Source organism: Nomascus leucogenys, chromosome 8 (genome assembly GCF_006542625.1).
Source record: "Nomascus leucogenys isolate Asia chromosome 8, Asia_NLE_v1, whole genome shotgun sequence".
NCBI classification, from domain to species: Eukaryota; Metazoa; Chordata; class Mammalia; order Primates; family Hylobatidae; genus Nomascus; species Nomascus leucogenys.
The window spans coordinates 17,095,111-17,121,364 of NC_044388.1; the positions used below are offsets into that span (position 1 = coordinate 17,095,111).

The 26,254-nt window shown below is 39.5% G+C and overlaps 1 protein-coding gene across 1 annotated transcript in view; it reads left to right on the plus strand.

Moving 5' to 3' along the window:
• TOPBP1 (DNA topoisomerase II binding protein 1) overlaps positions 1–19,122 on the plus strand; it is a 62,038-nt gene extending 42,916 nt beyond the window's left edge. The window contains exons 21-28 of the mRNA XM_003265238.4: positions 874–1,094; positions 1,981–2,147; positions 2,382–2,493; positions 6,746–6,909; positions 8,279–8,416; positions 10,469–10,558; positions 10,731–10,892; positions 18,373–19,122. Of these exons, the coding sequence (XP_003265286.1) occupies positions 874–1,094; positions 1,981–2,147; positions 2,382–2,493; positions 6,746–6,909; positions 8,279–8,416; positions 10,469–10,558; positions 10,731–10,892; positions 18,373–18,516 (1,198 nt within the window). The 3' untranslated portion in view covers positions 18,517–19,122. The remainder of the gene's footprint in view (positions 1–873; positions 1,095–1,980; positions 2,148–2,381; positions 2,494–6,745; positions 6,910–8,278; positions 8,417–10,468; positions 10,559–10,730; positions 10,893–18,372) is intronic.
• The last annotated feature ends 7,132 nt before the right edge of the window (positions 19,123–26,254 follow it).

Here is a 26,254-nt window from a genome sequence, read left to right on the forward strand (position 1 = left end):
GATCGCACCATAAAATGCACTTCCTGTAATTCAGCATATTGCTGTTCCACCATAGACTCTGGAAAGTGGTTACCAATAGCCAAAAGGCCCTTCTGATAAGGCAGCCTTTAGAGCAAGCCTCCCATGTAATCATAGTGCTTATAATTTCAAGTAATTAAAAAATATAACTACTGTTAAGTAAAGTAGCCATAGTGTTTGAAACATTACCCTGTTTCCCTAACCTGTATAATTAAGGAAAATCACATTTTTAAATGTACCAATTACTTTAGTATTTTTTAAAAATTTCTTGGCCGGGCGCGGTGGCTCACGCCTGTAATCCCAGCACTTTGGGAGGCCGAGACGGGCGGATCACGAGATCAGGAGGTCAAGACCATCCTGGCTAACATGGTGAAACCCCATCTCTGCTAAAAATACAAAAAATTAGCCGGGTGCGATGGCAGGCGCCTGTAGTCCCAGCTACTCGGGAGGCTGAGGCAGGAGACTGGCGTGAACCCAGGAGGCGGAGCTTGCAGTGAGCCGAGGTCGCACCACTGCACTCCAGCCTGGGCGACAGAGCGAGACCCTGTCTCAAAAAAAAAAAAAAAAAATTTCTTGACAGTGTTGAATTTCTCCTTTGAAGTTTTAGTTCTGTAGACATGTGGTCAAAATGTGTGTTCCTAGCTAAAACAGATATCTTTTCTGGAAGAAACCTTAAACCTTTTTAAAAAAAAAAAAAATGTCCCTAGGTTCATTTATTTAATATTTTTAATGCATACTGTGTGCTAGATGGTGGGCATATAAAGGCGAGCCACAACTTTTATGGTCTAACTTATGGATTTAATGAGTTTGGATTTGTTATTGCTGTTTATTTAAACTGTCACTTTTATTCCTTAGGCAGTCTCGTCAAACAGTACCTGATGTCAACACAGAGCCTTCCCAAAATGAACAGATCATTTGGGATGACCCTACAGCAAGGGAGGAGAGAGCAAGGCTTGCCAGCAATCTGCAGTGGCCTAGTTGTCCCACACAATACTCTGAGCTTCAGGTTGACATTCAAAACTTGGAGGATTCTCCTTTTCAAAAGCCTTTACGTGATTCAGAAATTGCTAAACAGGGTAACAAGAAAGAAATCTTGGCATTTGTTTGTATTAAGTACATGTTGACCTCTTAAAAATAAACAGACGAGCATGTTGTAGTTCTCTGAACTGAATGTGCAAACAAAAAAACTTAGTAGATATTTCTGGTTTGGGTTTAAACTTGAGCCAGAAAAATAATTTGTAAATTGAGGTACTTCATCAGTAAATTGAAAAACATTTTCATAAATTTGGAAATTTAGAATTGGGCATTTTTTTCTAGACATGGTGTCTGCCATTGTTCTTTTATTCTAGCTAGGCCTTTTTGTATTTGTGGAGTTAATGCTTGGTTTTTCTTCCTATCATCTTATTTTCATGTAAGTCTTTTGAATTCTGCCTAGCACATACCTACATTTGTTCTTTGGATTGTATGAGTTTCTTTCTGAATTCTCCTATTTTTTTTCTTCCTTGAGCTTTACCTTGAAAACAAAATTTTCCTATCTCTCATCTTTTTTCTTCCTTTTCTTTTTTCACATTGCATGATGACCTCCCTACATTAGATACATAGATTTATCTCTGCTTCTGCTTTTCTCCAAGTGTAGAATTGCTATCATGTTACAAATTTGGGTTACACTTAACAATGAAAACTTGGTATTTAAGGAAAATGTTGGGAGAAGCCCACAGATAACACACTTGCTCCCTTTAATGCTAATTAATTGCATTTTTTATTTATTATTATTATTGTTACATGCAGATGGGATGCATTTATTTATAAGTTCTGGAGATAGGATACTTTTTTGCCTGTACTTTTTACATTCCAGAGTCTGTGCTTGACTTCATCTTGGCTAAGACAGATGAGAATATTTCCTAGAATTTGTTTTTAGTCTTATTTGGATCCTGTCACACTGCAGCATTTTATTGTCCTCAGCTGTCTGTGATCCTGGAAACATACGTGTGACTGAAGCTCCCAAACACCTGACCTCTGAAGAACTGGAAACTCCCATAAAAGACAGCCACCTGATCCCTACGCCTCAAGCCCCCAGTATTGCCTTTCCACTCGCCAACCCCCCTGTGGCTCCACACCCTAGAGAAAAGGTTTGTTGATCCTTGATATGGTGATACAGCTTTTGCATACTGCTGTTAGGCTGTATTAGAAATTTGTTGATACCAATGTCAAGGCTTCATCAAATGTTGAAAACTGTTTTTTTCATTGTATTATTATTTGTGTATTTCATAACTTAGAAGACTGAGTAAAATACCACTGTAAAAGAACTGTGTATCTGATCATTTTTAATGTTAATTTTTTCTAAAATAAAACTTTCATTCCAGATTATAACGATAGAGGAGACTCATGAAGAATCAAAAAAACAGTACATATTTCAGTTATCATCTCTGAATCCTCAAGAACGTATTGACTATTGTCATCTGATTGAGAAACTAGGTACCAGTATTTTAAATCAAAAATGTCGCATATAATAACCATATTTGGAAGTCAAATGTAGTCAATGTTAATATCATTTGTAAACTCTAGAAGTAGAGGAAAAGAACATGGGTAACTTGTCTAAGGCTATACATTGAGTCAGCATTGGAACTTTGATTTTAAAAAGCTCTGAAGTCAGTAGGTCATGGGATTTAAAATTCAAATGGAATCTAGCAGTTGAGGTTTAAGAATCTTCTGTGCTGTTTGACCATTCACTAATGAAGCTTTAAAGACTTACTATATAAATAAAACCACATTTTAATGAACTTCAAAGGTTAATAATATCTAGAGAGGAGCTCCCTCTTTTTTTGTTTGTTTGTTTGTTTGTTTTGTTTGTTTCCAGTTAGAAACAGTGTGGAGGCCGAGCATGGTGGCTCATGCCTGTAATCTCAGCACTTTGGGAGGCTGAGGTGGGCGGATCACCTGGGGTCAGGAGTTTAAGACTAGGCTGGCCAACATGGTGAAACCCTGTCTCTACTAAAAATAAAAAAATTTTGCCAGACGTAGTGGCACATGCCTGTGATCCTAGTTACTCAGGAGGCTGAGGCAAGAGAATCGCGTGAACCTGGGAGGCGGAGGTTGCAATGAGCCAAGATAGCGCCACTGTACTCCAGGCTGGGCGACAAAGCAAGACTCGGTCTCAAAAAAACAAAAAAGAAAAGGGAAAAGAAAGAATTTCAGTGTGGAAGAGAGTTCCTTCTTATGTAACATTATTCTTATTCCACTTGTTGTCAGGCTCTCCACCTGACATCATTCTAGAAGCAGCATAGTAAAAGAGCAATCTGGTATGCTGGAGCAGCACTGTCCAATAGAAACAGAATGTGAACCATAATAGGTCATTTTAAATTTTCTAGTAGCTGCATTTTAAAAACTAAAAAGAGGCTGGATGCATTGGCTCACACCTGTAATCCCAGACTTTGGGAGGCTGAGGTAGGAGGATTGCTTGAGCCTAGGAATTCAAGACCAGCCTGGGCAACATAGTGAGACCCCATCTCAAAAATAAAAAGTAAAATGAGACAAGTGAAATGAACTTTAAACATACATTTATGATTCAATATGTGATCAGATAAAATATCAGTGAGTTTTTTTTATATAAAGTAAAAATCTAGTGTGTGTTTTACTTAGAACACATCTCAATTTGGACTAACTGTGCTTCAGGTGTTTGATAGCCACAGATGTCTAGTGGCTACTCTGTTTAACAAAGCAGCTCTATAGAGTTAGGAAAAGTATAGTAAGAGAAGTTAATCTGGCAGCTCAGCATGGAAAAATAAAACATTAAGAAATATTGGTGGGCTTTTTTTGTTTTTGTTTTGAGACAGAGTCTTACTCTGTCTCCCAGACTTGAGTGCCATGGCACAATCTCAGCTCACTGCAACCTCCGCCTCCTGGGCTCAAGCAATTCTGCCTCAGCTTCCCAAGTAACTGGGATTACAGGTGCGTGCCATCACGCGTGGCTCATTGTGTATTTTTGTATTTTTAGTAGAGACAGGGTTTCAGCATGTTGGCCAGGCTGGTCTCGAACTGCTGACCTCAGGTGATCCACCTACCTTGGCCTCCCAAAGTGGCTGGGATTACAGGCATGAGCCACCGCGCCTGGCCAAAATAATGGTTCTTAATAGTGGCCCTGAAGTATCAGGAAAAGATTAAATGTTATTTAATGCTGTCTTTTTAAGAATGTGGAGAACTGTGATATGCTTTTTTTAAAAAAAAAAAAAAAAAAAGATTTATGTCAAATACAGTTGTATACTTGGAAAAACTTTCTCTTTTTTTTTGAGGGTGAAGCTCATAGCTTTATTTATTATTATTATTATTATTATTATTATACTTTAAGTTCTAGGGTACATGTGCACAACCTGCAGGTTTGTTACATATGTATCCATGTGCCATGTTGGTGTGCTGCACCTATTAATTTGTCATTTACATTCGGTATATCTCCTAATGCTATGCCTCCCCCCTCCCCCCACCCCAGGACAGGCCCCGGTGTAGCTGTTTCTTCTTAGAAACTTTACTCATATAAAACACTTTGTTTCCCAGTTCCCTGATAACTTAGGTGAGGTTATAAGTCAGAATTGCTAAGCTTTACCCAGAACTTATGAAAATGAAAGGCTTCAAGTGTCTGTCTCCTATTGATTTTTCCATCTCTGCAAACTTTGGGGAAGAGTGATAGCAGTTAGCAGAGAATTGATCTAGAAGAGGGCAGGGAGCAGAGGCAGATGAGTACAGATTATGCTGGAATTCAGAGTCTTGTAACTCTAGAGGTTTTCCGATATTAGAATGCAAAGAGACATTATAATAGATATCATGCCCAATCCTTCATTTTATAAATGAAGCAACTGTGGCCAACTGATATATATATAAATCAGTCTATTATGTTGTCTGGGTCACAGAATAAGTTTGTTATATAGAATTGGAAATTGATGTTTATATATTAATATGGAATTTTACCTTCTTGTCTTTTTGTCACTCTGTGATCCTGGGTAAGGTACTCTGTACCAGTTTTCGTGTGCATAAATGCAGATAATAATAGTAACCTTCCTTCATATGGTTGTGAGAATTAAATGAGTTAGTAATCTGGAGCACTTTTAATAGTTCCTGGCATAAAGTAAATGCTCAGAAAGTGTTGCTGCTATTATTATTAGAGTCATCTTAAATCATGAGTTTGAATGTTCTGTTAAAATCTTAGAAAGTCCTTGATATGGCCGGGTGTGGTAGCTCACACCTGTAATCCCGGCACTTTGGGAGGCTGAGGTGGGCAGATCATGAGGTCAGGAGTTCAAGACCAGCCTGGCGAACATGGTGAAACCCCGTCTCTACTAAAAATACAAAAATTAGCCAGGTGTGGTGGCGGGTGCCTGTAATCCCAGCTACTCGGGAGGCTGAGGCAGAGAATTGCCTGAACCCCGAAGGCGGAGGTTGCAGTGAGCCGAGATCATGCCACTGCACTCCAGCCTGGGTGACAGAGTGAGACTCCATCTCAAAAAAAAAAAAGTCCTTGATATAACTAACTCTGCCCAACCAGTAGTCAAGTTAACCTCTAAGCTATAAATCAACAGCCATGCTTTACATAAGCTTATGTTTACTTATGCCTTCTTCTTTCCTCAAAGTCAGGCTTCATGCATTTATATCTGAGAAGAGGTTCAATTATTGCTTTTTCCCACCTGCTGCTTCATCTCTTATTTATCTGTGTGTGTTTTCTTCCCAAGCTTCTCTGTTGGTCTCCCGACCTTATTTCCACTCACAAAAAATTTCCTCCTGTTTTAAAGTCTGCAGATGCCCCTATTTTACTTCCATCTCCCTGGTTACCCATATTCAGTGCTTGAAAACTGCTTTGGTAATTGAGACTTAAGAGACATAACCAGCTACAGTGTGTGGCTCATGTTTATGTTCTATTTCTTTTTGTATCCTAATTATAACAATCCAAGTGAAGACAAACAGGAAAAATTGAACAAGGATTTAGTACTGAGACAGCAGAGAATCTTTGTTAATCCTATTAGATCTGATAATGGCATTATGGCTGTTTAAGAAAATTTCCATATATTGTAGAGATGCATACTGAAATATTTAGGGGTCAGTAACATGGTATCTAGAATTTGCTTTAAAATAGTTAAGCAGGGCCAGGCATGGTGGCTCACGCCTGTAATCCCAGCACTTCGGGAGGCTGAGGCAGGTGGATCATTTGAGGTCAGGAGTTCAAGACCAGCCTGGCCAACATGGTGAAACCCTGTCTTTACTAAAAATACAAAAATTAGCCAGGCCGTAGTGGTGTGTGCCTGTAATCCCAGCTACTCGCGAGGCTGAGGGAGGAGAATCGCTTGAGCTGGAGGTTGTGGTGAGCCAAGATCATGCCACTGCACTCCAGTCTGGGTGACAGAGTGAGAACCTGTCTCAAAAAAATTAAAATTAAAACAGAATAAAATTAAGTAGTTGAGCAAAAAAAGGTGGCACAATTTTGATAATTTTAGAATATAGGTAGTGTATGTGTGGGGGTTCGTTTTACTATTTTATTTACTTTTGTATTTAAAATGTTCATAATAAACATTTTAATACATACATATGTGTATAAAGTAAAATAATTCTAAGTAAGTCAAGTTTTTTTGGTTTAAATGGTTTGGGCATTTTATTTATAAATAATTTCTATGCATAGTTGAGATTACATTTTTCCTAGAAAAAAGTTGGGAATCAATAAAGTACAATCAATTTTTCTCTGCTTAAGGTGGATTGGTGATAGAAAAGCAGTGCTTTGATCCCAGCTGTACACACATTGTTGTGGGACATCCACTTCGAAACGAGAAGTATTTAGCCTCAGTGGCAGCTGGGAAGTGGGTGCTTCATCGCTCCTACCTTGAAGCATGCAGGACTGCTGGACACTTCGTGCAGGTGTGTATTCAGATTTGTGGAAGTTTATTTTTCTTTAAAAGCAAGTGTCCACCGGGTGCGGTGGCTCACGCCTGTTATCCTAGCACTTTGGGCAGAGGTGGGTGGATCACCTGAAGTTAGGAGTTCGAGACCTGCCTGGCCAACATGGTGAAACCCTCTCTACTAAAACTACAAAGATTAGCCAGGCATGGTGGTGAGCGCCTGTAATCCCAGTTACTCAGGAGGCTGAGGCAGGAGAATCACTTGAACCCAGGAGGTGGAGGTTGCAGTGAGCCGAGATCACGCCATTGCACTCCAGCCTGGGCGACAAGAGTAAGACCACATCTAAAAAAAAAAAAAAGTAAGTGTTGGCTGGCAGTGGCTGGCTCATGCCACTTTCAGCACTTTGGGAGGCCAAGGCAGGAGGATGGCTTGAACCTAGGGGTTCAAGACCAGCCTGGGCAACATAGCAAGACTCCATCTCTACAAAAAATAAAAACAATTAGCTGGGCATGATGGTTCCCATCTGTAGTCCCAGCTACCTAGGAGGCTGAAGTGGGAGGATTGCTTGAGCCCAGGAGGTCAAATCAAGATCCTGTCTCTAAAGAAAGAAACAGACAAATAAATAAATTTATTTATTTACTTAAAAGAGTAAATCTCAGATTTCATCACATTTGCTGACTGCTCATATAATTGAAATAACCAAATATGGCCAGTTAGAGTATACCAGCTTTTTCAATAACAAAGCCAAACAACAAAACTTCACAGAGCCAGATTCACCTTTAATCACTTTTTAAATGATTTAATTTGAATGTTAGTGTTGTTTTTAATTGAAATAACATTTTCTTTAGAAAGTTTCAAGATTATCTCATTGTAAGCTGTCATCTTTACTACTAGCCTATTAAACAAATTACTTGAAGTATTTTGGTTCCTAACTGGTCATCACATGTAGGTTCAAAAACCATGTAGTTTTTGAAGCTTCCTATCAGGGTCCCTTAGGGATCTCTTCTATAGACAGATAATCAAGTTATCAGTACATACCTCCTCTGAGACTGTGTCCTTTTATGAACTTAGTCTTACAGCAGGTGAGATTTGTCCATCTGACTATTACCAGTTGCCAAGATATAGGTATCATTTTGTTTCTTAAAAAATGTATGTGGTATTTTTCTGATTTCTAATTAAAAGCCAAATATATTTGACTCTTATATGAAACTAATCTACATTTCCTCCATGCTCATAAAACAATATTTACTTAGTACTGTCTGTATTTATAACAATTAAATGTATAGCTTTAACAGTTATTAGACTTTGGGCTCCTTGAGGAGCCCTGTATGTTGCACAGTGGCTCCCCAGACTGTAGCAACTCAGGTTTGTTGGACAAATTCTCTAGGAAGAAGACTATGAATGGGGAAGTAGTTCCATACTTGATGTTTTGACTGGAATCAATGTACAGCAACGAAGACTAGCACTTGCAGCAATGAGATGGAGAAAAAAAATCCAGCAAAGACAAGAATCTGGCATTGTTGAGGTATTAAAATACATAATTATATAGATAATACAAATCGCATTCAATATTGTGACACTTTCACATTTGTTTTTAAAGAGAATGTGCTTGAGGAAATAATGATTCTACTTGTGTTTTTTCCCCAGATTTTTGATGGCTCTTTCAAAAATAATTCATATATGTAAAATGTGGCCCATATTGCATTTCTTCTAAAGAATCTTTTCAGCATCTAATGTCAGGGGTTCTTGACCTGAGTCCAGAACCCTCTCAGAGGAATTTGTAGATCAAATCTGGGAAGGCTGTGTACTTTGCATGGGGAGAAAAATACATCCTTATTTTTACTAACCTCTAATTGAAAATTAGCACTTCCCGTCCTTTTTTTTTTTTTTTTTTTTTTTTTTTTAATTTTAATCAGCCTACATCATCCTTTGAGAAAACTAGCACTTCCTTTAATGAAAGGTCTAGGCAACAAATCACAACACTATCAACTGTACCTGTAATTTTGCACTAACAGAAATCACGTTTCTGTTTTGCATTGTAATTGTAAGCATCTTGAAATACTGTTTGTGTTCATCAGTACTTTAGTTATTTATATTATTTGTTAACTGTTGATTTATCAAGAGAAACTATTAGGCCACATGTTCATGTTTCATAGTTCAGGAACACAAGTCAAAGACAAACTTCTATGTATTAATGATTCAGTCCAAAGAAATTCTTTATATTCCAAAATCACTTTGCACTCTGAAACATAATAGCACTCTTCATCTCAAAATCTTTCATGGAATCATAACTTCTGTAGAAACCAGCATGTCCTTTCTGTTTTGGTTCAGCCACAGCAAACAGAGAGCTGCAACCCCAGGGATACAATGAATGCTCCCACATATGAAATCACAGACACTTGGCCAGAAGACCACATATCTGAGGTTTCGTCGAAGCACTGGAAACCATATTAGTCATTGTCTGCTACTTTAATATAAAGCACATCTATAATTACATCACAAATTTGTTTTTAATATTTTGATAACTTTCAATAAAATGGCTTCCTTTTGTAATCCTTTATATTTTAATTTTAATATTTTCTAAAAATCACCCATAAGGTTTGGGAATTATATCTCAATACAGCTATTATTTAGAGTAGTCTAATGACCAGACTGCCAAAGGGATCCATGGCTCACAAAAAGGTTAATTGTGTTAGTTCGTTCTCACGCTGCTATGAAGAAACACCCGAGACTGGGTCATTTATAAAGGAAAGAGGTTTAATTGACTCACAGTTCCACATGGCTACAGAGGCCTCAGGAAGCTTACTGTCATGTAAGAGGCAAACATGTCCTTCTTCACATGGTGGCAGGAGAGAGAAGTGCAGAGCAAAGTGGGGAAAAACCCCTTATAAAACCATCAGATCTCCTGAGAACTCACTATCAGGAGAACAGCATGAGGGAACCACCCCCACCATCTGATCACCTCCCACGAGGTCCCTCCCCCAACACTTGGAGATTATCATTCGGATTACAATTCAAGATGAGATTTTAGGTGGGGACACAGCCAAACCATTATCAGAACCCCTGAGTTAAATAGTCTTTCATGTTGTATTCTAAGTTCTCTGATATCTCCAAATCCTTATTAGCCATGATGCCCTCTCTTTTGGAGTAATTCCACTGGCTTTTGTTAGTTGTTATTCCCTGCCTAAATATTTTATGTTTCCAATTTGCAAACATTTTTAAAAGAAGTGAAACGCAGCCTTCATCTAACCTAAGGAGCTCTGTTTGAAGCTCTTCCCTTGATTAATCAAAAGAAAAAAATACTAGAAACGACTAAACATCAATCACACTGCTTTGTTTGAATGTTACCTAATCATTAATGGTTTTTCATTCCTCATGTATTTCTTGATGGCCCTACTATGTGCCAGATACCATGGATTCACGTTTCAGTGTTCTGACCAGAGATAATTATACTGTGGCAAAAGTAAAGTTTATAAGATTTATTGACAAAACTAAGTCTACAGATAAAATCATGCATTATCTGTATTATTTTGTTATTTTCCAAATGATTTCACCACTGATTATTTTTTATTTGTAGGGAGCATTTAGTGGGTGGAAGGTTATTTTACATGTGGATCAGTCTCGAGAAGCAGGCTTCAAACGCCTTCTTCAGTCAGGAGGAGCAAAGGTTTGTATCAAATTAATTTACTGACCTTTTTACATAAATAATTATCTAACCAAGATTGCTATGAGTTCTTCATTTTCTCTACTTTTTGAAATGGTAATCCTTAAGTACACATTATATGGCTGAACTACTTTGGAATACTGGTAGATTGTGATACTACTTGTTTTTTCATTAGGTGTTACCTGGTCATTCTGTACCTTTATTTAAAGAGGCCACACATCTTTTTTCTGACTTGAATAAACTGAAACCAGATGACTCAGGAGTTAATATAGCAGAAGCTGCTGCCCAGAACGTGTACTGCTTGAGAACAGAATACATTGCTGATTATCTCATGCAGGTTTGTGAGATTCTATCCTTGACCTCTTCATTACCAGAGATATGTTAATATGCATAGATAAGTAACTGCACAACAAAACCTTCAGCTCATGATTAGTAGAACATTAGTCTCCTGTTATTCTCCTCTATTCCAGCCCTTTCAGTTTTATTCTATTTGTGTTTTTTATTGTAATGAACATATTATGTAAACATTTAGCTTGGAAGTTAAATATGAGAAGAGTATAAAAATCTAGGTACCTCTAAAGGCTTTAAAAATACCCTTTAAAATATTGGAATATAAAGAAAGCAGAAATTGATTCCAGGAGTCCAAGGAGAAACATTTATCCAAGGTCCTTTAGTTTTCTTGACTGTTTGCTTTCATATACATCAAATACCTATGTTAGACACTGTGGTAAATTTAAGCATTTGCTATATGGTGGGCTTACTACTCTCATATTCAGAATTGGCCTGTGTTGTGTAATTTGAATGGGGTAAGACAAATCTTCTGACACCAGAGTGCTCAAAAGGCCATCAGGAATCAGCAGGCATGACACATAATCATAAGGATTAGATTTCATAATCATAATCTATGACGGATTTCAACTGGGATGATATAGAAATAAGGGGAGGCCAAAACTCAAAGTCAGCTTTGTGATTTTGCTGCTGTGTTTGGAGATTGCCCAGGATTTAATAGAATGCCTAAAACATAAATGTGAAGCCATTATAGAGCAGAGGGCATACTGATTAGTATCCACGATTTTATCTAAGGTTTTCACTCAACGTGATGTCTTTGACATTCATTCAAGTTGTAGTGTATACCAGTAGTTCATTCCTTTTTATTGCTGAATAGTATTTCTTTGTCTGAATATACCATAGTTTGTTCATTTTCCTATTGATGGACCCTTGGACTCCTGGAATCAGAAATGCTCCAATAAGCACTTCCGTTGAGCATCACCTCAGTGCTCAAAAGTTTAGGATTTTGTACCATTTCTAACTTTTGGATTTGAGATGCTCAATCTGTACATTATTGGTGGGAAGTGTAAAATGGTAAAAATCCCTTTGGCAAAAGGCCTGGCAGCTTCTGAAAAAACGAAATATTTACTGATTCTATTACACAGCAATTCTGTCCTTTTTACCCAGGAAAAATGAAAAAATATGTCCATAAAAAAGCCTGTATATTTTTAGTAGCTGTTTGTCATCTTGGTTATCATTAGTAAAGCTACTAAAAATATACAGGGATTTTTACCATTTTACACTTTCCACCAATAATATACAGATTGAGCATCCCAAATCCAAAAGTTAGAAATGGTACAAAATCCTAAACATTTCTGATTTCTGGGTCTCAGATGCTCAACCAGTAAATATAAATATTCCAAAATCTGAAATACTTCTGATTCTAAGCACTTCAGATAAGGGATACTCAATCTGTGTAAGCCTTCCAGTTATTCCATATTTTTGCCAACATTTAGTGTTGACAGTCATTTGATTTTTAGCCATGTGGTAGGTTTATAGTGGGAGCACATTGTAATTTGTACAAAGTGTTTGTAATTTGTATTTCCCTGATGATTAATGACATTGAGCACTTTTTCTTTCATGGTCTCTTTGTTTTGTTTGTTCGTTTGTTGGGGTGTGTGTGTGTGTGTATTCTCTAATATTTTTTCTGAAAAGTTACTGTTTTAGCTTTTATGTTTAGCTCTATGACCTATTACAAATTAATTTTTCTTAATGCTATGAGGTATGGACTAGGGTTGATTTTTTTCCATATAGATATCTAGGTGTTCTAGCACCATTTGTTGAACAGATTTTCCTTTCCCACAAAAGCTTTGGCATCTTGGTAAAAAATCAAATGATTGTATTTTTGTAAGTCTCTATTCTGTTTCATTATCTACTTGTTGATACCTTTCCTACTGTGTCTCGATTACTGTAGCTGTACAGCAACTTTTGAAGCTAGTATTAAGACTACAATTTTAGTTGTCTTTTTCAAGGTTATTTAGCTATTCCATGTCCTTTGCATTTCCATATGGACTTTAGACTCAGCTTGTTAGTTTCCACAAAAAAAAAAAAAAAAGGCCTAGAGTGGTTAAGATTAGGATTGCACTGACTCTGTAGACCAACCTGGGGACAGTTAACATCTTTACAGTATTGAGCATTCTATTCCATAAACCTAGAATGTCTCTATTTAGGTCTTCTTTAATTTCTCTCAGCAACATTTTGTGGTTTTTCAGTAAGGGAACTTCCCTATCTTTTGTTAAATTTATTCCTATTTTGTGATGCTATTGTAAATGAAAATTTTTAGATTTACATTTAGATTTTTTTCTACAATTTGCTGCCAATCCAAAAGAATATAAATTTTATATATTATTATTTATCTATTTTGAGGCAAGGTCTCACTCTGTTGCTCAGGCTGGAGTGCAGTGGCGTGATCTTGGCTCACTGCAACCTCTGCCTCCCAGGCCCAAGAGATCCACCTCAGCCTCCCAAGTAGCTAGGACTACAGGCATGTGCCACCATGCCCAGCTAATTTTTTTTGGCAGGGGGAAGGGGTAGAGATAGGGTTTCACCAGGTTGCCCAGGCTGGTCTCAAGCAATCCACCTGCCTCGGCCTCCCAAAGTACTGGGATTACAAGTGTGAGCCACTGTGCCTGGCCCGTCAGTCTTTTGTACCCTATGATCTTAATAAAATTCACTTAGTACAATTAGTACCTTAGGCTTTCCTACATGAGCAATCATTTTATGTAAAAAGAGATTTGTAGATTTTCCCTTCCTTATGCCTTTTATTTCTTGTTGTCTTATGTGGCTAGGACCTCAAGTATGCTGCTGAATAGAAGTGGTGAGATTGGGCCTCCTTGTCTTTATTCCCTAGCCTAGGTGGAAAGTGTTCAGTATTTCACCAGCTATAGGGTCTTCATAGATTTATTTTCCAGATTGAGGAAGAGCCCTTTTATTCCTAGTTTACTAAGATTTCTTTTTTATCATTAATTGGGGTTAACTTTTATTAAATGTCTTTTTCTACTTCTGTTGGAGTTGTTATAAGGTTTTTCTCTTTCCTTCTATTACTATGGAGAATTGCATACATTTTCAAATGTGAAGTTTCATGTATCAATCCCACTTGATCACACCATATTCATCTTTGTATATATTGCTAGATTTATTTGATTAAGAATTTTTAAAATTATTTTCACGGTGGGATATTGGTGTGTAATTCTCATTTTTTTGTAATGTTTTTGTCATCTTTTGGTATTAGCGTTTTGCTGGCATCATAAACAAGTTGGGAAGTGCTCCCTTGGTTTTCTCGAAGAGTTTGTGTAAGATGCCTGTTTCTTCCTTGAATGTTTGAAGGTCTGGAGTTTTCTTTTTTTTCTGAGACACGGTCTGGCTCTGTTGCCCACACTGGAGTGCAATGGCATGATCTCAGCTCACTGCAACCTCCGCTTCCTGTGCTCAAATGATCCTTCCACCTCAGCCTCCCGGGTAGCTGGGACTACAAGCACACGCCACCAGTCTTAGCTAATTTTTGTATTTTTGGTAGAGATGGGGTTTCACCATGCTGGGCTCAAGTGATCCCCCTCGGCTTCCCAAAGTCCTAGGATTATAGGCATGAGCCGCCTGGCCTGGAGTTTTCTCTTTTTTTATTTTTTAGATGGAGTCTCGCTCTGTCGCCCAGCCTGGAGTGCAGTGGCGCAATATCAGCTCACTGCAACCTCTGCCTCCTAGGTTCAAGTGATTCTCCTGCCTCAGTCTCCCAAGTAACTGGGATTACAGGCATGAGCCAACACACCTGGCTAATTTTTGTATTTTTTAGTAGAAATGAGGTTTTAACCATGTTGTCCAGGCTGGTCTCAAGCTCCTGACCTCAGGTGATCCGCCCGTCTCGGCCTCCCGAAGTGCTGGGATTACATGCGTGAGCCACTGCACCCGGCCTGGAGTTTTCTTTATACGTGGTTTTTTATAACAAGTTTTCTTTACTAGATACAGAGCTTTTCCTATTTTCTGTTTCATTTTATGTCAGTTTTTAATAACTGGTATTTTTCAAATAATATATCCATTTCATCTTATCAAATTTGTTGGCATAAAGTTCTTCATAATATTCTTCTTATCCTTTTAGTGTAATAAGTTTATTCCTGGCTGGGCATGGTAGCACATGCCTGTAATCTCAACAGTTTAGGAGGCTGAGGTGGGCAGATCACTTGAGGTCAGGAGTTCAAGACCAGCCTGGCCAACATAGTGAAACCCCATCTCTACTAAAAATACAAAAAAATTAGTGGGGCGTGGTGGCGTGTGCCTGTAGTCCCAGCCACTCGGGAGGCTGAGGCAGGAGAATCACTTGAACCCGGGAGGCAGAGGTTGCAGTGAGACAAGATCACGCCACTGCACTCCAGCCTGGGCAACAGAGCAAGACTCCATTTCAAAATAAATAAATAAATAAATAAATAAGTTTATTCCTGATATTGGCAACTTGTGTTCATTTATAACTGGCTTATTTAGGAGTCTGTTGTTTAGTTCCTAAATATAAGAGGATTTTTTTTTCTATCTTTTTAATTTGTGATTGCCCATTGAATTCCATTGTAATCACAGAACATACTCTATAATTTTAATTCTTTTAAAGTTATCGAGACTTGTTTTATCACCCAGCTTCATCTGTCTTAATGAACGTATCATGTATGTGAAAGATTTTATATTCTGCAGCTGTTGGGTGTTGTGTTCTGAAAATATCAAATAGGTTAATATGGTTGATAATGTTGATCAGATTTTCTGTGTGTGTGGTTTTTTTTGTTTAGTTATATCAATTACTGTTACTAAAATCTCCAGCTGTTTGTGGAATTGTCTGTTTTTTCTCTTTAATTTTGTCAGCTTTTACCCCATTTATTTCAAACCTTGTTGCTAGTTGTTTACCCATATATAATTTCTGTGATTTTCACATATTGATCCTTTGTTATAACATGTATCTCTGGGCTTGAATGTACATTATCTGAGGTTAATATCGCCTTTTCCTGTTTACTCTGTGTCATGATATCTCTTTGCATGGTTTTTAATTTTAAACTTGTCTGTGTCTTGTATTTAAAATGGCTTTCTTGTAGACAGGATATAGTTGGGCCTTGCTTTTTTATTCTTTGCAGTATTTAGTCCATCATGTAATTATTGATATGATTGGATTTAGGGATGGGGTTTTTTGCTGTTTGTTTTCTATTTGTTCTTTGTCCTTGTTCTTCCTTTTCTTTCTTGGCTTTTTTTGTATTAGTTTAATATTTTTAGAATTTTATTTTATCCATTGGCCTTCTAAAGCAAATATATATTTACCTTTTGGAGGGAGAAGTGTTTATATGTAGATTACAAATTACTTCCTGAGGCTGGGCACGGCGGCTCACACCTGTGATCCCAGCACTTTGGGAGGCCGAGGTGGGCGGATCACCTGAGGTCAGGAGTTCGAGACCAGCCTGGCCAATATGGTGAAACCCTGTCTCTACTAAAAATACAAAAATTAGCTGGGTGTGGTGGCACACACCTGTAATCCCAGCTGTTTGGGAGGCTGAGGCAGGAGAATCACTTGAACCTGGGAGGCAGAGGCTGCAGTGAGCCAAGATCGTGCTTCTGCACTCCAGCCTAGGTGACAAGAGCGAAACTCTGTCTCAAAAAAAAAAAAAAAAAAAAAAAAAAAAAAAAAAAAAACATCGAAAAAAGGTAGATCTATTGCATCCAAGTTGGTTTGTTTGCTTCCCCTGTCCTTTATACCAGGGGTCAGTAAACTATAGCCCCCTGGCCAAATCTGGCCCACTGCCTATTTTATAAGTAAAGATTTGTTGAAACACAGCCATACTCATTCATTTATGTATTTTCTGTGGCTGTTTTTGCACTATAATGGCAGAGTTAAGTAGTTTCAGCACAAATCATCTATCCCACAAAATCTAAAATATTTCTGTCTGAGCCTTTACAGAAAGTGTGCTGACCTCTGCTTTATGCAGTAGTTGTCATATATTTTACATCTACATCTTGTAGCCCCAAACAAGATTTTACTTTAAATAGGTTTTGCTTTTAACAATTCTGTGCATTTTGAGGAAACTAAAATAAAAAATAGTATTTTATAATTACCCTCATATATACCAGTTTTGAGTGTCATTTTTCCCTGAAGATCTGAGTTTCCATCTGATAACATTTTCCTTCAGCCTGAAGAACTAACTTTATTTTGGAGTGCAGCTTGATTGGGGATCAATTCTAGCTTTCTGTTGTATGAAATGCCTATTCTAAGGCCGGGCGCGGTGGCTCACGCCTGTAACCCCAGCACTTTGGGAGACCGAAGCGGGCGGATCACGAGGTCAAGAGATCGAGACCATCCTGGCTAACACAGTGAAACCCCGTCTCTATTAAAAAAAAAATACAAAAAATTAGCTGGGTGAGGTGGCGGGCGCCTGTAGTCCCAGCTACGCGGGAAGCTGAGGCAGGAGAATGGCGTGAACCCCGGGGGGCGGAGCCTGCAGTGAGCTGAGATCGCGCCACTGCACTCCAGCCTGGGTGAAAGAGCAAGACTCCTTCTCAAAAAAAAAAAGAGAAAAGAAAAAAGAAATGTCTATTCTACCTTCATTCTTGAAGGATATTTTTGCAGGATACGGAATTATAGATTGACAGGTTTTTTTCTTCTATTAAAGACTTCACTGTCTGCTGGCCTCCATTGTTTCTGTTGAGAAATCAGTGATGGTCATTTGAATTGTTCCCTTGTATTCAATGTGTCATTTTTGAGACCAGCCACTAGCCTGGGCAACACAGCAAGACCCCTGTCTCCCCCTAAAAAAGAAACTCTAGATTCTGTTGTTCTTTTGCTCCTCCAAAGAGTACTGTGTTGTTTAACAGGCAGTTTACTTCATACACTGTGTTCGTGTCCCCAGCCCCCCATTTACTTGGTTTGTTTATTCTCCAGGCTCTATGGTTGCTTTTAATATATTTTGGTCAGAATTTGTAGTTGTTATCCATGGAAGCATTGAATCAAAAGGCACTTACTTGGTATTTTGTGGTGATTCATTTTCAGGTTGCCCAGTCTGCCATATTGCTAGAAAATTAAGTTTTATTACGCTTATAATAAGGGGGAAAAGATCCATTTCTTCTATGTTGGGAAATGGTTGTGGGGGGAAAATGCAAGGGTTTCGGAGTCAGATCAGTTATGAAATTTGGCTTTGCTACCTGCTAGTTATGTGACATTGGTTGTTTTCATTTAACCTTTTTTATTTTATCTCTAAAATGGGGATTAAAAACACCAATATGAAATGTTTGTAAGATCTGGGTTAGTCCCACTCTACCTGAGCTATACACGTATTTCTCTGATAAAATGGTGAGACTTTGTCCCACAGGGTCCGTTTTGTTTAATTTGCTGGAACCTAGGAATGAATATGCATTTTCCTTTAAGTTTGTCAGATTCATCCCTGAGAGGTCTGAGATTTAAAGAAAAAATCTATTACCGGATCATGTAAATGTTTGAAATCATTTTAAAAAATCACTTATTTTTCCTTTTATAGGAATCACCTCCTCATGTAGAAAATTACTGTCTACCAGAAGCTATTTCATTTATTCAGAATAATAAGGAACTTGGGACTGGATTATCACAAAAGAGGAAAGCTCCTACAGAAAAAAATAAAATAAAACGACCTAGAGTACACTAATCACATCTACCCTTTAGCTACCAAACATTAAATGTTTTAAAAATTGAAAGCCTGAATGTGACTGTGATAGATTTGGGTAGTAATTTAAAGATGAGTACCTGAAGAATTCTGCTTCAGAGTATAATGATGACCCTTCTTGAGTTTTGAACACCTGAAATTGTAATCACTGAAATATTAACTGTTTCTTAATAAAAAGTTACCTGAAATAACAACAAAATACAACTCCTCAGCTAGCTTGCTGTTAAAACACATTGAAGTCTGTTAAAAGATATTTATTTTTCTTGTAAATATCTGAAGCTGTAGCTTAGTGGAAATTTTAGCAAGGTAATGGATTTTGCTTTAAAATGTCTGCCTTACAAATTCATAACAAGATTTGTCAATCAGCATTTATTCATGTTTTCCCTGATTTTTATCTTCTCACCATTTTACCTCTTTTAACAGGAGCCTGAGCACAAGGTTTAATGAGGAGGCTGGGGCTATAAATATGTGTGTATATATGTATGTGTATGTTTGTACAAATCTCCATGATGTTTGCCAAGTTTGGGTGCGCAAAACTTGGAAAATGTGATAATAAAGAATAAAAGTAGTAACTCAAATTAGTATTAAGATGTGTTTACATAGATAAATTTTTTAAAAGAGCACCCTGGCATCTGTTCTTCTGTTGAAGCAACAAAACATTTATGTAACTTAAAAAATGAATTGCAGGGGCCTGGGTGCGGTGGCTCATGCCTGTAATCCCAGCACTTTGGGAGGCTGAGGCAGGCGAATCATCTGAGGTCAGGAGTTTGAGACCAGCCTGACCAACATGGAGAAACCCCATCTGTATTAAAAATACAAAAAATTAGCCAAGTGTGTTGGCACATGCCTGTAATCCCAGCTACTCAGGAGGCTGAGGCAGGAGAATCGCTTGAACCCGGGAGGCAGAGGTTGTGGTGAGCTGAGATCGCGCCATTGCACTCCAGCCTGGGCAACAAGAGCGAAACTCCATCTCAAAAAAAAAAAAAAAAGAATTGCAGGCCAGGCACGGTGGCTCATGCTTGTAATCCCACCACTTTGGGAGGCCAAGGTGGGTGGATTGCTTGAACCCAGGAGTTCAAGACCAGCCTGGACAACATGGCGAAACTCCATCTCTACAAAAAATAGCAAAAAATTAGCTGGGCGTGGTGTCTGATGCCTGTAGTCCCAGCTACTTGGGAGGCTGAGGCACGAGAATTACTTGAACTCAGGAGGCAGAGGTTGCGGTGAGCTGAAATCATGCCACTGCAACTGCAGTCTGGGTGGCAGAATGAGACCCTGTCTCAAAAAAAAAAATGAATTGCTTGTTAACATTTCTGATGTTTGTTATTTAGAATATTGCCCTATTAGATTAAAACATACTGTTATTGGAACTCTGTATTGCATTAGCCTTTATTATGCTAAACCTAAACACCTAATACTACATGCGTTACCAGAATTCTCTATAAATACACCTAATTTCATTTTAAGGACAAACTAGAATCCGTTACGACTGTAATTTTGATGTAAACCGTTCGATTCCAAATGACTTTTTGAAAGGCAGATTCAAACAGTGAAGGAGAGAGCGCTCAACTTGGACACAAAATCCCTTAAATTTTCATCAGATTTTCTTCAAAATGGAATTGAAGGTATCCCTGCTGCTAGAGGATTGGTCCTTCAGAGTTTTCAGCTTTGAGCTAGTTCACAGCTTAGGACAATACAAATTCTACATAGAGAAATAGGTAGCATTATGATGTAAACTGTCTCCCTCCCACCAAACAAAAAACCACATGGGCCTGTCTTTATCAGAGCTATTTTATTTTAGCTGAATAATTTTGTAGATTGTAGTACGTTTCCCTGAATTTTATTACTCAGAATTCTTTGAAATAGGCCAGGCACAGTGGCTCACGCTTGTAATCCCAGCACTTTGGGAGGCCAAGGTGGGCAGATCACTTGAGGTCAGGAGTTCGAGACCAGCCTGGCCAACATGGCGAAGCTCCATCTCTACTAAAAATACAAAAATTAGCCAGGTGTGCTGGCACGTGCCTGTAATCCCAGCTACACGGGAGGCTGAGGCAGGAGAATCACTTGAACCAGGAGGTGGAGGTTGCAGTGAGCTGAGATCGCACCACTGCACTCTAGCCTGGGTGACAGAGTGAGACTCTATCTCAAAAAAAAAAAAAAATTCTTTGAAATAGTTACTTTTTATTCCTTTTATTTTTTTTTTTTGGAGACAGAGTCTCACTCTGTCACCCAGGCTGGAGTGCAGTGGCGCAATCTCGGCTCACTGCAAGCTCCGCCTCCCGGGTTCACGCCATTCTCCTGCCTCAGCCTCTCCAAGTAGCTGGGACTACAGGCGCCCGCCACCACGTCCGGCTAATTTTTTGTATTTTTAGTAGAGACGGGGTTTCATCATGGTCTCGATCTCCTGACCTCGTGATCCGCCCGCCGCGGCCTCCCAAAGTGCTGGGATTACAAGCGTGAGCCACCGCGCCTGGCTGAAATAGTTACTTTTTAAATTACCTAATATACCACTTTCTTTTCTGCCAAAATTATGAATGGTTTTCCAGTTCAAACTTAGACACACAGTTTACCATTTAAGGCTCCAGGTCTCAGTTTCTCCTAACTTTCCAGCATCTGCCCATACCCTGTATAAGCCACATGAACTCTGGCTTTGGCTGTTAATGTGTAAATGTCCTAATGCCAGCAACAATATCCTCTTATATACAAATCATTCCAAGCATAGGTAGTCTTGTTTAAAAAGGGGAGGGGGCAGAACTTGCCTTGATTAGATTAGTTTGAGTTTCTTTTCTGAATTGCTACAGTATTTTAATGTGATATTTAAATTATCACCTTTCTCCCTCCACGAATTTTCTTGTGCGTTAGTCTGAGCTCACCAACATTCGTTAATTCAACAGGTAGGAATCCTCAACCTGTGCCTAGGATTCAGCAACAAACCACCTGGAACACATGGTCTCTTAGCACTTGAAGAGGTAGGAATCCTTACTGTAAATACAGTACTCAATTATACTCAGATTTAGTATTTACACTGTTAAGGACTGAGCTTGTCCCCCTAAAATTCACAGGTTAAAGCCTAACCTGCTATGTGACTGTAGACAGAGCCTTTATAAGGGGATTAAATGAGGTCATAAGAATGAGTCCCTAACCTAACAGGACTAGTGTCCTGGTAAGAAGAGGGAGGCACACCAGGAGTTTGCCTGCATGGAGGAAAAGCCCTGTGAGGACACGGGGAGGGCAGCTATCTGTCTACACACCAGGAAGAAATGTCTCACCAGATACCAACCCCGGCTGTCTCCTTGATTTTGGATTTCCAACCTCCAGAACTGTGAGAAAATAAATTTCTGTTTAAGCCACTCAGCTTGTGATGTTATTTTGTGGCAGCCTGAGCAGACCAGTGACAATATTAACAGTAATAAGGTTCTTTCTTTGGGGCCTGAGATGCCTGGGAATGGAACAGGCTGTTTTGTATATGAGCATTTTTAGGGTAGAGTTCATAATTCTAGAGTTTGGATCTGTGACTTTCCACCCAAAAGTCACAAACCACTGCTCTAATGCAAAACTATTATTTCACAGTTACACCTCTCACCAAGTGCTTTAATACAGGCTGCTTTGTATCAGGGCTTCGTTTCCTTCTGACCCTTCAAGACATAAAAATCATTCTTAGCTTGAGGCCATACAAAAATAAGCAGTGGGCCATAGTTGACGGATCCTTATTTTCTATCCCTAAAAAGATTTTAAAATCTAGATCTGTCAACAAGCAAGGCACCCAGCTCATTTTTTTTTTTTTTTTTTTTTTTTGAGACGGAGCCTCGCTCTTGTTGCCCAGGCTGGAGTACAGTGGCATGATCTCAGCTCACTGCAACCTCTGCCTCCTGGGTTCAAGCCATTCTCCTGCCTCAGGCTCTTGAGTAGCTGGGATTACAGATGCATGCCACCAGGCCCAGCTAACTTTTCTATTTTTGTAGAGATGAGGTTTTGCCATGTTGGCCGGGCTGGTCTCAAACTTCCAACCTCAAGTGATCTGCCCGCCTCAGCCTCTCAAAGTGCTGGGATTACAGGTGTGAGCCACTGTGCCCTGCCACTCAGCTCCTTTTCTACCATCCTGAGTAGCAGTCTATGGCAGACATACTTGACAACAACTCAGGCATACCCTGGGAAGTGACCCCGTGGTCTAAGAAGAATGTATGTTTGGAGTTCCAAGTTAAGGAATCCAGGAGTGGCCAATCCAGACTCACTCCTTATCAATGACGGATGTCCATACCCCTGCCCCATTCCTTGGAATGCAGGCTGTATAGGGGATGGTGGCCCTTTGTATTGGGTTAAGTGGAAGTTGCTAGGTAGAGGTTGCTACGTGAAAATGACATGTTAAACTGCATGCTTTTAAAAAACAGTAGCAATTTTTGGCCATGTGCGGTGACTCATGCCTGTAATCCCAGCACTTTGGGAGGCCAAGGCAGGCGGATCATGAGGTCAGGAGATCGAGACCACCCTGGCTAACACGGTGAAACCCCGTCTCTACTAAAAATACACACACACAAAAATTAGCCAGGCGTGGTGGCAGGCGCCTGTAGTCCCAGCTGCTGGGGAGGCTGAGGCAGGAGAATGGCGTGAACCCGGGAGGCAGAGCTTGCATTGAGCTGAGATCGCCACTGCACTCCAGCCTGGGTGACAGAGCAAGACTCTGTCTCAAAAAAAAAAAAAAAAAAAAAAAAAAAAAGCAACTTTCCTGTCCAGCCCACTGCTCCTGGACTGTTGTGTAATGTAAGTCCACAATAAACCCTATGTCTCATTCACTGGCTCCACATCTCTTCTTCAGCCTCCCTCACATGGCACCATCCCCAGTAGAGTCAATGGCAGTCTGGCATGACAAGTAGTAGCATTAAGCAGAGCCATCCCATGCTTGTTTAACATTTGGAAATCTGCAATGGAAATTATCAAGTTTTGGCTGGGCATGGTGGCTCACACCTGTAATCCTAGCACTTTGGGAGGCCGAGGCCGAGGTCAGGAGTTCAAGACCAGCCTGGCCAACATGGTGAAATCTCATCTCTATTAAAAATACAAAAATTAGCTGGGAGTGGCGGTGGGCATCTGTAGTCCCAGCTACTCGGGAGGCTAAGACAGGAGAATCACTTGAACCCGGGAGGTGGAGGTTGCAGTGAGCCGAGATTGTGCCACTGCACTCCAGCCTGGGCGACAGGGAGACTCCGTCTCAGAAAAAAAAAAAAAAAAATTTCTGCTGCTTTGAGGGGAGACTGAAGAAGTCAGGCTCTGATGCATCCCTGCTGACCTTGGGATGGGAACAGGGCAAACAGCATTTTCAAGTCATTTCGAAGGAGCATTTGGTTCTCATGTTCCTTCTCTACCCTTACTTAAATCTAAGGTGAAGAGTGGAAGCAAAGCCTCATGGTTAAAAACATGCTGGAGCCAAAACACCTGGGTTGGAGTCCTGGCTCTTTCATTACTAGCTATGACTCCAGGCAAACTATTTAACTTTTCAGAACCTATTTTCTCCTCTTTAAGGGGCTTTCAGGATTAAACGAGTCAACAATTTGTTACCTGTTGCCTGGCTCAAGGTTAAAAACTATACAATTTTTTAAAATTCCAGTAAGTGATTTAACACTTTTGCCAGCTGGAGCTAAGGTTTTTAAAAAAGAAGAGGATGTCAGGACAGAACAAAAGAATATAATGGGAACTTGCAACCTCCTCCTCACCCCCATTACCATGATGCCACTGAGGTTGGGAGTCCCTAACTTCCTTGTTTAATTCAGGTTCTAATTAAAGACATACATTTGAACTGTAAAATCAGAGAAATCCAGGAAGGAAGCCATAGTAGTCCCAGCAAGTTATAATAAAACCAAAGACAAACCTAAGAGATTCCAGTCTGTGCCCACACCTCATTATGAAAAGATGCTTAAGTATAACCTACATGATCTTTAAAAGGCAGGAACTGGTAAGTAAGGTGAGTCACAGACCCAGAGTGTGTAGGTGGTACAAGCTACACTTGGCCTGAGGTTCTGATTCCTAAATAGATGAGCTATATGATTCTGCGGCTGCCAAAGCTTATCTCTGGTAAGGTTAATTAATTATGGTTGAATTCATAGTCACCAGGGAGAATAGCAGAATTCTAAAGAAACTCTTAAAACCCAGAGGTGCTATAACTGAGCAACATAATGAAAGGGCAAATTTAAAGTGGCCAGGGGTAGTGTAAGGCAGATTAACATTTACAGTGAGTAAACTCAGGAATGGTCAGATCTGCTGTCAAAAGACAAGTCAAACATCATGGAAGCATTGTTGGAGAAGGATAACGAGTAGCTACAGAAGTTACATTGATGATGAGGCAGTTATCTAAGAAATGACAGATGAGATATTAAAAATGGTCTTTATATACCGATAACTACTGAACTACAAAAATGTGTAGTTTTGTAAAAAATCCAAAAAATTTAGTATTTCAGTTGACAAGTCTTTCCCTCCAACTTCAGTATCCACTTTCCCTCATTTAACAGTATCCAAAAATGCATTTAGGAATATGATAATCCTTTCTGGTCTAAGAATGCAATTTAAGGGATTTCCTGCTTGAGCTACCCCTATGGTTGTCTTCCAACTGCCTACTAGAGAAATAATTTATCATTTTTTGACATAACCCATTGGTTCCCAGATTTTGCTGCACATTAGAATTGTGGGACTTGAAAAAACATTCCTCTGCTCCGGTCACACTCCATACCAATTAATTCAGAATGTCTGGATGTGGGAGTCGGGCATCACTTTTTTTTTTTTTTTTTTTTTTTTGAGACAGAGTCTTGATCTGTAGCCCAGGCTGGAGTGCAATGGTGCCATCTCGGCTCACTGCAAGCTCCGCCTCCCAGGTTCAAGTGATTCTCCTGCCTCAGCCCCCTGAGTAGCTGGGACTACAGGCGTCCACCACCGTTCCCGGCTAATTTTTGTATTTTTAGTAGAGACGGGGTTTCACCGTGTTGGCCAGGCTGGTCTTGAACTCCTGACCTCAGGTGATCTGCCCACCTCGGTCTCCTAAAGTGCAGGGGTTACAGGCGGGAGCCACCACACCCAGCGAGTTTTTTTTTTTTTTTTTTTTTTTTAATGATTCCCAGGTTATTCTAAAATGCAGCAGTTTGAGAACCATGGACATATCTTACAGAGTTGCCCCACTTCTTATGATTAAAATTGCGAAGGCTGGGTGCTACTCTCCATCATATTGGAGATGAACCATTTTACAGAGGTTTCTTGGGGCATGCTTTGACTGGATCCCTGAACAGTTAGGTTGAGGGATTAAAAAGACTTTTAAAGTGAATGACTTAAATCCTACCCATCGTCTGTATTACTATATCCAATTTTTTTTTTTTTTTTTTTTTTTTTTGAGACAGAGTCTCGCTCTGTCGCCCAGGCTGAAGGGCAGTGGCGCGATCTTGGCTCACTGCAAGCTCCGCCTCCCGGGTTCACGCCATTCTCCTGCCTCAGCCTCCGGAGTAGCTGGGACTACAGGCGCCCGCCACCGCGCCCGGCTAATTTTTTGTATTTTTAGTAGAGACGGGGTTTCACCGTGGTCTCCATCTCCTGACCTCGTGATCCACCCGTCTCGGCCTCCCAAAGTGCTGGGATTACAGGCGTGAGCCACTGCGCCCGACAATATCCAATTATTTAGAATTCCAGTTCCCACTTGGGCTGCAGATTCAAAAGAATTGAACTGCCTTAATGATTACTTTTATGT